Source organism: Vicia villosa, linkage group LG1 (genome assembly GCF_029867415.1).
Source record: "Vicia villosa cultivar HV-30 ecotype Madison, WI linkage group LG1, Vvil1.0, whole genome shotgun sequence".
Taxonomy (NCBI): Eukaryota; Viridiplantae; Streptophyta; class Magnoliopsida; order Fabales; family Fabaceae; genus Vicia; species Vicia villosa.
Genome location: NC_081180.1, coordinates 167170432 through 167183215, shown reverse-complemented (window position 1 = coordinate 167183215; position 12784 = coordinate 167170432). Strand labels below are relative to the sequence as shown.

General features: G+C 31.5%; 1 protein-coding gene across 1 annotated transcript; it reads right to left on the bottom strand.

The window, feature by feature from the left end:
* Window positions 1–1647: 1647 nt before the first annotated feature.
* On the bottom strand, window positions 1648–2306 carry LOC131658940 (uncharacterized). Its single transcript, XM_058928190.1, has 2 exons — window positions 2016–2306; window positions 1648–1872 (listed from the first exon to the last, which is right to left on the bottom strand). The coding sequence occupies exons 1-2, from the start codon at window positions 2304–2306 to the stop codon at window positions 1735–1737; spliced, it is 429 nt and encodes a 142-aa protein (XP_058784173.1). The 3' UTR covers window positions 1648–1734.
* Between the last annotated feature and the right edge of the window lie 10478 nt (window positions 2307–12784).

Sequence of the window (12784 nt, the reverse complement as noted above, 5' to 3'; positions counted from 1 at the left end):
ATTTGAGCAAAATTTCCGCAGGAAACGTGTTTCCTGCGGATTTTCCTGCGGTTTTTGGTCCCCAGCTAAAACCTTCGTGGGTAATATTTTCGGCAGCAATTTCCGCAGGAAAATCCGCAGGTAAATCCGCAGGAAAATATCCGCAGCTAAATCCGCAGGAAATTCCGCTGGTAAGTCCGCAGGTAAATCCACAGGAATGACAAATCCGCAGGTAAATCCGCAGGTAATTTATTTCTAAATTTAAAAAAAAATTCTAAATTATTATTTGCTCCTCTATCAGTATACAAGTACATCAGTTCTATATGGTTACAACTTGCTAGAAATACTAGCCTTAACTGTTTTCTCCTTATTTTCAACTTCTTTAAGCAATCCAATATCAGGAACTGCAAAGTTATATAGTTGTGAAGCTCTTATCAACAATTAATTCTTTAATAATTTTATGATTCAGTCCATCGTTTACATATTGTCACTCATAATACATAAACATAATGGCTATGAAAACTTTTTTAACAAAATGAAAACATATTCAACTAATGAGTATAACCAATACTTATTGCCTGATAAAATCGAGATGTGTGAAAAACCCATGTCTAATCCTTGGCTGAAATCCTTTGCAATGATCAATGCTATAAACACCACACACACACATACACACATAACTAATTGCAGAAAATTGAATTTGAAAACATGTAATTTAGGGAAAATTTCAGAACGCAAACAATATCGAAACAGAATCGAAAAAGAGTTGATAGCTAAAATTCAGTTCGACTTTGAACCAAATCGAAACAATAACCTGAATCAAAAACTGAAGCAACGTCAGAATAATATTGTTTTATCTTTTCATCATGGAAAAGAATGCCTACAGTGAGATTTCCACTTAATTTTGTCCAGTTTAAATGACATCCCTTCAATCATTATACTATTTTGGATACTAATTTCATAATAGTTAATGAAGTTTTCAAAGGGGGTGGAGATAGCATAAATAAGAACAAACTTGAGAGGTATAAACCTGGAGGAGTGAGTAGCACCAATACCGGGCTTACTGGGCTTAATAGGCTTGTATGAGATTGAGAATTCAGCTAGATAATGGCCAATCATTTCAGGTTTAATTTCAACTTGATTGAAGGTCTTTCCATTGAACACCACAAGTTTAACAACAAAATCAGTAAAAACCTCAACAATTGAATTATCTCACAAAACTAACTATAGTCCTTCTAACTATGACCGAGGATTGAACTATTCATCCTGGGCGATGGTTAAGTTAGTTAGATAGTTAGATTATAGTGAATTTGTTTAGTAATTAACTGCTAACAAACTTAATCATTTTATACCATAAGTGTAGAGAAGGAAAAATTAACTACTAACCAAGTTCTAACTATCTAACAAAATCCTAACAGAAAAATGTAAAAGCAGAAAACTAACTTCACTATAACAGGTAATCACCAATTAGTACTACAACAGGTAATCACCAATTAGTACTACAACATGTAATCAGCAATTAATTACGTAACAGCTAAAACTAATCTCTATATACTTTAACAACTACTCTACTTAAATCATACTAACAGATAATCAGCAATTATTTTAACTGACTGAATTAAATAATCTGAACTAAACTTAAACAAAAGATGTTTAATACAGTAATTAACTTTTCCTTTAATTGCTTTTCTCTCAACTTTAACTATCTTTTCTTTTTCTCATAATTCCTTTACCAATTATTATTAAATTCCATTACTAAAAACTAAGATAGAGATGGAAATGAACCTCAACCAATGCAGCTTCCTTCCTTGACAAAGATCCAACAATAGAAGGAGAAAGACCAACATCCTTCGCTCCAGCAATTAACGCAGCTTCTGTCCATCCCAGCTTCATCTGAAAATCCACAATTTGCAGAAATGAAACAATCAAGATGCAGAAAAATGGAATAATCATTAAATTGAAAATGGAATAATCAAGATGCAGAAAAATGAAGATTAAATCGAAAAGAATAAGAGAAATAGAATCGACGCACTAACCACGTGAGTGAGTGAGGCGTGAAGCAAACGAGCATGTTCGTCCTCGTACTTGGCTCTCGATTTCGAACTCTCGCGCCGTGAATCTTCATCTGATGATGATGATGACGATGATGATGTTGAAGAAGTGGAATCATAGAAGCTAGGGTTTTCGATGGTGGAAACGGGTATTGCGTCATGGATAGAGTGTGGATTAGAAAAAGGTTGATTCTCCGTCGTGGAAAAGCGGGAAGAGGTTATCAATGCAAGTTTAACATTTGTTACAAGATTAAAAATGGCAATTAGAGAAACCATATAAGTGTTGAAAAAGTTGCTGACATGTTTACCGAATCTTTATTGGGTCCTAGGATAGCTTTCATATGTAATAAGTTGGATGCATCTAATATCTATGCATCAAGTTAAGGGGGAATGATGATTATGATTATGCCGTTATTCGTTCATCTTCATTAGCCTCTCATAGTTCCCTTGGCTTGGATGCCAATTTGATTATGATATTATGGAATCATGTTTCTCTTGTATCTATACTTATAAATCTCTTGTGAATATGATTAACTGAAATCTCTAAAGATGTCTTTACTTCATCTTTTGTATCACATTATGTGAACATTTGACCACTCACTATGGTATCATTCAGGAACTGCCAAACAGCTAAGAGTAACATTAAACTACAAATTAAGTACATTCATTAATTTACAAAACCAACTCATAAATCAAACTTTTTAAATTTATTATAGACAACTGAGTAATAACTACCTGTAAGTTGTAACTAGATGGTGAAGAAAAATAGAGAGCTCTAGCCTAGAGAGTTCTACCCCTGGACATAATCTTTGTCCACCACCAAATGGTGTAAAACTGTAGCTTCATTGTAACTCACCGTAGAAATAAGGTTCCCAACTGATCGGCTGCATCCGTCGGTAACACCGGCCTTAAAACAGCAAAGAAACACAAAAAATAATAAAAAGTTTGAAAGAGAGCTCAAAATTAGAAAGAAAATAGAATATAGAATGAAATGAATACCTCGTGGATAACAGCAGTGAGATCATCCACAGTACTCATACAATCAACATTCCTCAATTTCGTTGAGCCGTTAACATCAACTAAATCAAATTCCTCTCTCACCGCTAACTTCGCCACAAAAGCTGAAACAAGAGAAACAATATTTCAATTTTCGACAAATAAAAAAAATAATCCAAGAAATGAAAATGTTGAGAGCGGAAGAAGAAGACTGACGAATTCGGTTGGGACATTTCATCGAACACCTTGCGAGCGAGGACAAATTCTGCATTTTTCTTCATTTCAACCGGTAAGCTCTCATCCAATTTTAGCTTTATTATGTTGTATACTCACTTTAATTTTAATTCAAACCAACAACTGCACCGAAATCGAATCACAATCAAACTGTAGTAGAACCCGTAATTGAGTTGAAACCGTAAAAATGCAAGAATTCAAAACGCAACCAATTCTGAACAGAAAGTAAATCAAATTCTAAACTGAAAAAAAGATTTGAATTAGAACAAACCTGTACCAAAAACTTGGCTCGAATACAAAATCTGTACTGTGAAAAAGCTCTGCTCGAATCCAAACTCTGCACTGAGTCGAAACCTCTAAACTAGAACCAAAACAAAACTGAGTAGCAATTCGATTCTGAACAGAAAACCTTTGCGAACACCAAACATAACCGTGAAACTCTTTATCTGAAAAATAGATGAAATGTTTGAGCGTATTGTTGTTGTTACGCGAGGAAGATGAGAGAAAAAATAGCTTTTAGGGCTCCCTGGAGTTTTTGGAAAAAGCCCTCAGCGTTATTGTTTGTCTCTTTTCCACTTCCTTTCCTTGATTTTTTTTTTTGTTTTAATTTAAATTTAAATTAAGAGGCTATATTTTAAAAGAGAAATTAGTAAATGATAGATAATTTTTGTTTTAGAGAAATATCAATTGAAGGTATTGTTTTAGTGGTAGAAAGTTGTTTTAAATTGAAATATATTACTAAAATTATATTAAATAATATAATATTCTAATATATTATTAATTCACGTTAATATATATAGCTGGCAGAATACATAGTTGTCATTAGTTGACAGTGTAAAAATAATTGACAATTTCAATGCACCATCCATTTTCTCATATATATATTTAATTTTTTTAATTAATATCGACGGAGTTTTTTTTTTTAAAAAGGTGTTTCCGGAGATGCATCTACGGAAGTTGGGGGCATAAATGAAATTTTGTTTGGTGTCTAAAAGATCTATGGGATGCATTGAGAAATCGTCAACCATGTTTGGGGTGTTTTTCACGTAGTCGCTATTCCATATGGCGCCACCTTCTTTGTAAAAAAAAATTAGTTACCTGCGGTAAAATATTTTAATGTCCGATCAGCAGGTAAATTCGCAGGTAAATCCGTAAGTAACAGTAAATTCTATTGAAATTTTTTTTTAAAAAAAATAGGAGATGCAATATTGAATGGGCAAACATGATTATTGAGATAATATTTTTGAAATATGAGTTATTATATATTTTTTAAAAAAAATTGGTTATTATAAAAAATCTACAATACCCATTTTCAAAATTTTCAAAACCTTTTATTAATTTTATTTTTCAAATTTTTTATACCTTTTACTTCATTAAAAAATTAAAATGAAAATTTAAAAATAACACAATTCACATTAAAACATTAATTAATATAATAATATTAAATAATTAACCATTAAATATAATAATTAATTATTTAAAAAAATTTAGACAAAAATTACTATTATTTTAAGAAAATAGTTAAATTTGCAGCAAAATCCGCAGGAAACTTTCCTGCGGAATTACCTGCGGAATCTGTATTATAGTTTGGTCTTAATAAAATAATATACCTGCGGAGTTACCTGCGGATTTTGCCTTAGAGTTTCGTTTTCTATTTGAAATATACAAACCGCAGCAAAATCCGCAGGTATTCCTGCGGAATTTTCTGCCAATTCTTAATCCGCAGAAAAATATACTTTGTTTAAGAAAGTCCCAGGAAAATCCGCAGGTAAACCTGCAGAATATTTTCCGCAGCAAATTCCGCAGGTAATACGTGTATTTCTTATAGTGAGATATGCTTGGAAAAATCAAAGAAAATAGAGGATGATGAAATGTTTTTACTCTAAAAAAAGAGTGTAGTATTATTTTAGAATGTAATGTGACAAAATTTTAGAGAGTTATACATAAAAAAAATCACTAAACATATAAAAATATTAGAATTTTTTAAGTATTATGGAAGAAAAAGACACATATCTACTTTTATGTTTATGGAAGTCTCACTGAGAATGAAAAATCTCATAAAATCATTTGTATCTAATATATTATTAGATGCTTGTAAAAATCAAATAAAAATAGAGAACGATGAAATGTTCTTACTCTAAAAAAGAGTTTATGTTTTATTAATGAGATCTGGAATAGAAAAGAGATAGATTTATAATTATTTACACCAAAATATATTATTATTATTATTAGAATTAGAGTAATATTAAAATTAGAAATAAAGTTAAAATATCGAAATATATATTAATATTTTTTAGGGTTATGTATTTTTTTATTTTAATATGTTGTCTTTATTATAACTATATGGATATGAAAATTATTTATATAAAATATGATATTTAATTCAATTATAAAAAATAATGACAAATTATTTGACTTTTTTTAAGGTAAAATTTATTTAAGTTATATTTGAAAAAAAAATATAGAATTGTATAATATATAAAAAAAATTAGAAGGTGAATATAGAACTGTTATTATTATTATTATATTTAATATGGTGGTTCAATATTATTTTTTATTTTTATTCTTATTATTATTATTCTCATAATAATAATAATCATTAATATTAATATAATGTTAATTTAATAAATTTAATATATATATATATATATATATATATATATATATATATAAGTTTTTTTGTCTAATATTTTTATAATTTAGTTTCTTCATGTATTAAATTAGAAATGAAGTTTTATTAATTGGTAGAATTTTGTGAGAATGACACATAAGCATGAGGCTATGTGAGAATGACACATAAGCAAAGGCTAGGATTTTTATCTAGGGTTGGCATCATGACAACCTTAGATTTATATTAAGTAGATGTCTTATTTCATTTTTATTTTTATTTTCTTTATGTCTTTTATCATCCTATTTGTCAAATGTTAACAAGGTATCAGCATATTAAGATTATTCTAAAAATCTTCTTTCATGAACATTCTCCCTTGTCCATTCTTTATTGGATACTCAAGTTATCCCTATTTTTTTACCAATCTAAATCTTATTAAAACCGAAATCAAGACTCATAATTCATTTCATCTTTTTCTTTCTTTTTGAAAACTACATTCTACTTTTCTCCTCATCTTCGTCTTTTCCATAGAAGGACACTAACAGCTGTGTCATCGTCACCAATCCAACTACACCACCAACTTAAGCAACAAATACTTCTTCAACCAATGATCCACTCACTTGTAATATCTAAAATCATAACTCTAACAATGTGTACAAGATAAGTTCGACCCATTCTTAATGTATTCTAGCAACCTTCTTAGAATCATATTCGTTTCTCCATCTTTAAACAATCTTAACTATCACACATGATCATGAACCATCAAAGTCTCCATTCGTTCCAAAAAAATTGAGTTTCTTAACGGAACCCTAACTCGTTATAAAAACTCTAGCTGAACCTCTCTTGCTTGGGATTGCAACCATATTATGGAAATGCCTTGGATTATAAACTCCATTTAACTAGAGATAATTAAAGGTGTTGTTTGGATGGACTTCGCATGAAATTTGGCAAGAACTTTAATACAAATACCACCAAGGCGGTATTTTTTGAATATCTGGCCTTCAATAGGATATTTACTCACACAAGCAAGGAGGACAAAATACTACCTAGTTTTTGACTACACTTAAAAAAATTTAACAGGACCTCGATAATTTCAGGCGCATTCCCACATGCAACTTCACAATCAAGTTTTCTTGTCTTCTTGTTCCTATAATTTAGAGTTATAGAGAGAGTGATTATGTAATTCAATTTCCCAAAGGGGAGGGGGTAAACAAGCGCTACACTCATATACTCTCCCAAAACATGCTAAGGCATCCCCTCCCATACATCAACAAGGTCTTCTCCCTCCCTATTCAACAAGAAAGACAACTCACAACTCTTATTGTTGAAAACAAACTTATTTCCCAAATATAAAAACCCTACAACAAAAATTGCTCTATGGATTTTAGCACAAGATCCCTTCCCAATGGTCGTGGAAGATGCATCAAAATATGTGGCTATTGTCACAAAACAGGGCACAATATAGAAGTATGCTTCAATAAATACGGGCTTCTCACATATCTCAATAAGGCAACCTGTTGGAGCGGTAGAGCGGCAAGTAACAAAAGTTTTGGAAATATTTATCCAGGAAATTATCGTGTCCACAGAGATTAGTGCTACTGAACTGCCGTTCGACGGATTCTGAGTTCTTGAGTTTGGGTTAAACGGGTTGGGTTAATACCATTTTACCCCCTGCCATATAGGTCTTTTCTGATTTTGCCCCCTGTAAATTTTTTTTTGGAAAAACAACCTTGTAATTTCAAAATACTAACATTTTAGTCCCTAAAGTCAAAATCCGCAGGAAAATCCGAAAGAAAATCCGAAGGAAACCTGCAAATTTTCCTGCGGATTTTGACTTTAGGGGCTAAAAAGTTAGTATTTTGAAATGACAAGGTTGTTTTTCAAAAAAAAAATTTACAGGGGGCAAAACCAGAAGAGACCTATATGGCAGGGGGTAAAATGGTATTAACCCAAATGGGTTTTAAGTAAACAAGAAAAATAACTATAAACATAAAATGAATTCGTTCTTTGGAAAGAAATAACTTATCTGGTTCGAATCTAAACTACTCCTCACAAACTTAGATTTATCACTCCGCCGCACTTAATCTACAATACTCGTCAGAATCACCACATATCCCTCACATCAATGTCCATTTCTGAAACACCGACGAGATTTCAACCATATTGCTCTTTCGACGATGTCTCAACCGATCGAACAACACAGAGGCATGAAACTTAGATATTATGTGGATGTTAACCCCAACCCTATGTCTAGAATCAAAAGCTATCAGGTGTTCTCCTAATCAAGATTTATGAAGCATATGTCTATAACAACATAAATCCGAAGCGATTAAGCAAAAAGATCATAAAAACACCGATTAAGATTTGTAAAGCAAACTTTATACAACTAGTAGAAAGAGTAACAAACATCCATGTGTTTAGAGTAATTAATATACAAACTCACCAAAAGAGAAATACAAAGAGAAGAGAATAAGAGGAACCAAACATTTCTTGGTTTGTCAACTGCGATCGATGAGAAATTCGACCTCCAATCATCCGATTGCAAGCTCCAATGGTGTTTCCAAGCTAAATCTACCCAAAAATGACCTAGGATGAGTTGGGGTTCAAAAATACCCAAAACATAACCTAAAAAATCTGATTTTTCGCCTATTTATGCAATTTTCAGTTCTGTACAGCGCGCGTCGCGCGCAGGAGTGCGCATCGCGCCCACCTTGATGTCATGAAAAAACAACTTTTAGTAAAAATGACGTAACTTGAGAACCGTAACTCCGATTTGCGTCTGGTTTGAAGCGTTGGAAAGCTTATTAAATTTCCCATCTAACAATGACAACATATCAACCAAATTGATGATTTACTATTCTTTGGTTTTGAGCTTTATTCGTTGACGAGTTGGTTTCGTTGCTCAAAAACGCGCGTTTGAAGCCTTGTCTTCGACACGTTATTGCTCATGCTCCAAATACGCCTCAATACCTACAAAATGAATAGAAAACTATCAAAAAGTATAAAAGTATATGAAAATACATCTATTCACAAAGTATACGTATTTATACACAAAATGGAGTATTATTCAAACGGTATTAACAAAAAGTATCGATAAGTGCAACAAAACATATATACAAAATAAGTACATTTTTGCACTTATCACAACCCTAGCTTAATTATCTCCTTTTGAAGACAATTGGATAGAAGACCATCAAACTCATCATGAAGACACACATGAAGCAACATCCATTGGATTCAATTTTGAGAAAAAACATGCCTTACTTGCTCTTCTTCAACAATCATGACCTCAACAACCATTTGGCATTCATCACTTGAACACCTTTTTCACATTGCCCTCAGATACTCTTAATTTTGTCCATTCTATTCATATTACAAATATGCTAGCTTAATTTCAGACACTAGGTCCACATGCCATGTGTGCCGTTCCAAACACTTATTTACTCATCTAACAGAAATTAGGACTATTCACATCAATCTCTCTAATGAAACCATTATTAGTGCGAATTTTTATAGCACAACTACGTTCACTAATGACTTTTATTTGAATCATGTTATCTACATACATGAATTTTGCATAAACCTTATTTCTATTACGAAGATCACTATTTTCCTTAACTGTAAAATTTTTGTTTAACTCTACTAAATTTATCATAAATGGGAACTATACTCCGAAAAAGATTAATGCGGTTGAGCTTCAATATGGCTTATATTTGCTCACATTTCCCATATATATCTCCAATGATAATTAAACTAGGTTTTGCCATAGTTCTAGAAATCCAAATATAATGTGGCATAAACTTTTTATCCATCCATCTCAAGATAATATCTCACACATTAATAAAGTTTTTCCTCTGCATAACTTGAATAAATATATTAACCCATGTGATACTTTATTTTATGCCAAACACAAAAGGCCTCCCTTTAACAAAATCACATTTTCTTTAAAATATTTTAACTTCATAGAAATGGACATATGAGGTCATTCTCTACCCATTACATGCTAGGGCATAGGTATTTTTTAATTATTGTTGATGATCACAATCATTTTTTCTGGAATTTCCGCATAAAATTTAAATTTGAAACGTCTTATCTTGTTAAATATTTTATATCCTATGTTCAAACTCAATTTCAAACTTATGTAAAAATACTAAGGTTTGATAATGGCTTTGATTTTACTCTTAAAGAATTTTACATGACTAGTGGGATACATCATCAAACCTAATGTATTAACACACCACTACAAAATGGTATTGTTGAAAGAAAACACCATCACCTCCTAGTGGTAACATGTGCTCTCCTTTTCCCATTTCATTTACCTAAAAATTTTTAGGCTCATGCCCTTTTTATAATCAATAGACTTCCTTCATAATCGTTGCATTATCAAACAACTTTTAATTTTCTTTTTCACACCAATCATGATTATGTTAGTCTAAAAGTGTTTGGATGTTTAATGTATATCTCTAGTTATAAGAGAAACATAACTAAGATTGATCCTAGATCTAGAAAGTGTATTTTCTTAGGAAATAAACACGGTATCAAAGGGAACATCATGTTAGAACTTCATAACGAGAAACTCTTCATAACTAGAGACTCGTTTTTTAAACATATCTTCCCTTTTTCCATCATTAAACCCCATACCAACATCTCACCTAAATATCCGTTTTACCTAACTAATAGCTTATCTTTATAATACCTAGACAAACCTAATATTTCACAACCAAACGTATCTTAAAACTTCCCATTTTGTACCCAAAAACACAAATCCAACACCCATCTCACGCCATAACACTAACAGCCAACCTATACCTCCCACTAGGAAATCCAGTAGAACTTCCAAACCTCCAACACACGTCAAGATTACCATTGTACCATGATCCAAGATAAATTATCTCCCTTCTCAAATTCTCCTACATATAACATTATTTATAACATTTCTAATTTATTTTCTTACAATAACTTATCTCACAATACTTTTAACCTCAAATTATCCTTAACCATTAAACTCACATCATATTCTTTTGTCATCCTTGGCCCTAACTGGAAACAAGTTGTCCATAATGGGCTTAAGTCCCTCAGTAACAATAAAATTTAGTATGTAACTCCCATTCCCTCTAACAAATAGGCCATATGTTTAAATGGGTTTTCAAGTTAAAATTCCTAACCAAAGACACCTTAGAAAGATACAAGGCACACCTTGTTGCCAAAGGCTTCAACCAATTCAAAGGCATAGATTACCATGAAATTTTTAGCATAATCATTAAAATAACAATAATTAGACTCATTATTTCTATAGCATTTTGTCAAAGTTGTTTTGTACACCAACATGACATAAATACTACTTTCTTACATGTGGTCTTAGATGAAGAAGTCTACATGAAAATCACTCTTGGGATTAAAGTCTCTAACAAAAACCTTGTATGAAATCTTAATGGCCTCAAGCCAACTAGTATACAATGAAATCCTAAATTAACATCCATTCTTTAATTAGGCTTCATTCAATCCAAATTTTTCTACTCCCTATTCCCAAAGAAAACTAACAATTATTTTATTATAATATTTATATATGTTGATGGTTTGATACTTGCATGAAACAACATCATTATGATTTTAAACATTAAAATGGTTCTGGATATAACTTTTAGCATACAAGATTTAAACAATCTCAAATACTTTCCTATGATTTTAGGTTGTTAGATCTTCTCAAGGGATATCCCTATGTTAGAAAAACTAAAGTTTCGATCTTTTGCAAGATGTTGGCCTTCTTGCAGCCAAACCAACATCCACACCCAGAGATTCAAGACAAAAATTAATTTGTGCTCATGTTAAACTACTTTCCAGTTAATCCTAATTTACAAGTTTAATAAGTATTTAAGTTAATTTATTTAACTCATTTCCATAATGGAATTAGTTTTTGTGTATGCATGCTCAACCGACACCTCTTCAAACCCACTAAATTACATATGCAAGCAAATATAAGTATTTGAGGTATATCAATAATTCTCATGTATTAGGACTATTATTCAATCATAACTTAGAATTCAACCTCATCACTTTTGCTGATTCAGACTAGGGAGTATGCCCTAAAACAAGAAGTTCAACAACTAGTTTCTATTATATCTTAGTTCCTCTGTAATTTGTTGGAAAAGTAAGAAACAACTTGAGGTATCGCACTCATCATCCGAAGAATAATACAAAGCAATGACCAACATAAATCGTGAAACCCAATGGCTCATATACATGTTGCAAGACTTCTTCACACCACACACAAAATTAGTTACTCATGTGATAACGGAAGAGCAATTCACATTGCCACAAATTTGGTCTTTCACGAGTGCTTAAAATAAATTGAAATGGATTGTCATGTTGTACGCGACAAGGTGCATGTCATAATCATTCATCTAATGTCCATTGGTTCACCCAACCAACTAGCAGACATCTTCATGAAGCCGCTTCATCTTAGTTCTTTCTCAAATTTTGTTCACAAACTTGGAGTGATTGACATACACTTCCCTTTAAAATATTGTATTAAAATTTAAAGCCTAAAGTTTATTTCATCATTTATGTATAATAAACTTAATGTATGAAGGCTTTTTAAGCCATCCGAATTTGTTTCAACCCCAAAACATCATTTTAATATTTGTGCAATTTTCTATTTTATTTCTGTTTTGGATTAAAAGCCCATTAGGGTTTATTTGTTCTATGTATTTAAAAACCTTGTGCGTGACCATCGGGATTATCTTTCATTATAATAAAATTCAAAGTTTTCTTCTTTCTAGTGAATTCTAGCTTAGTTTGACAAGTTTGTCGCTTGCAAACTTGTGTTTTGTTCTAGGTTTAGAGCTTTCTACTCCTTTAGTGATTCTGAGTGATTTAGTTGGCATTAGAGAAGTTTATCTCATTTTCTTTTTGTAGC

Bases quoted from the DNA above. Each gene is read 5' to 3' on its own strand.
- LOC131658940 (XM_058928190.1), bottom strand. From the start codon at position 2,306: ATGGTTTCTCTAATTGCCATTTTTAATCTTGTAACAAATGTTAAACTT. The intron at 1,873-2,015 runs GTTAGTGCGTCG...GTGGATTTTCAG, and splicing joins ACGCCTCACTCACTCACGTG to ATGAAGCTGGGATGGACAGA.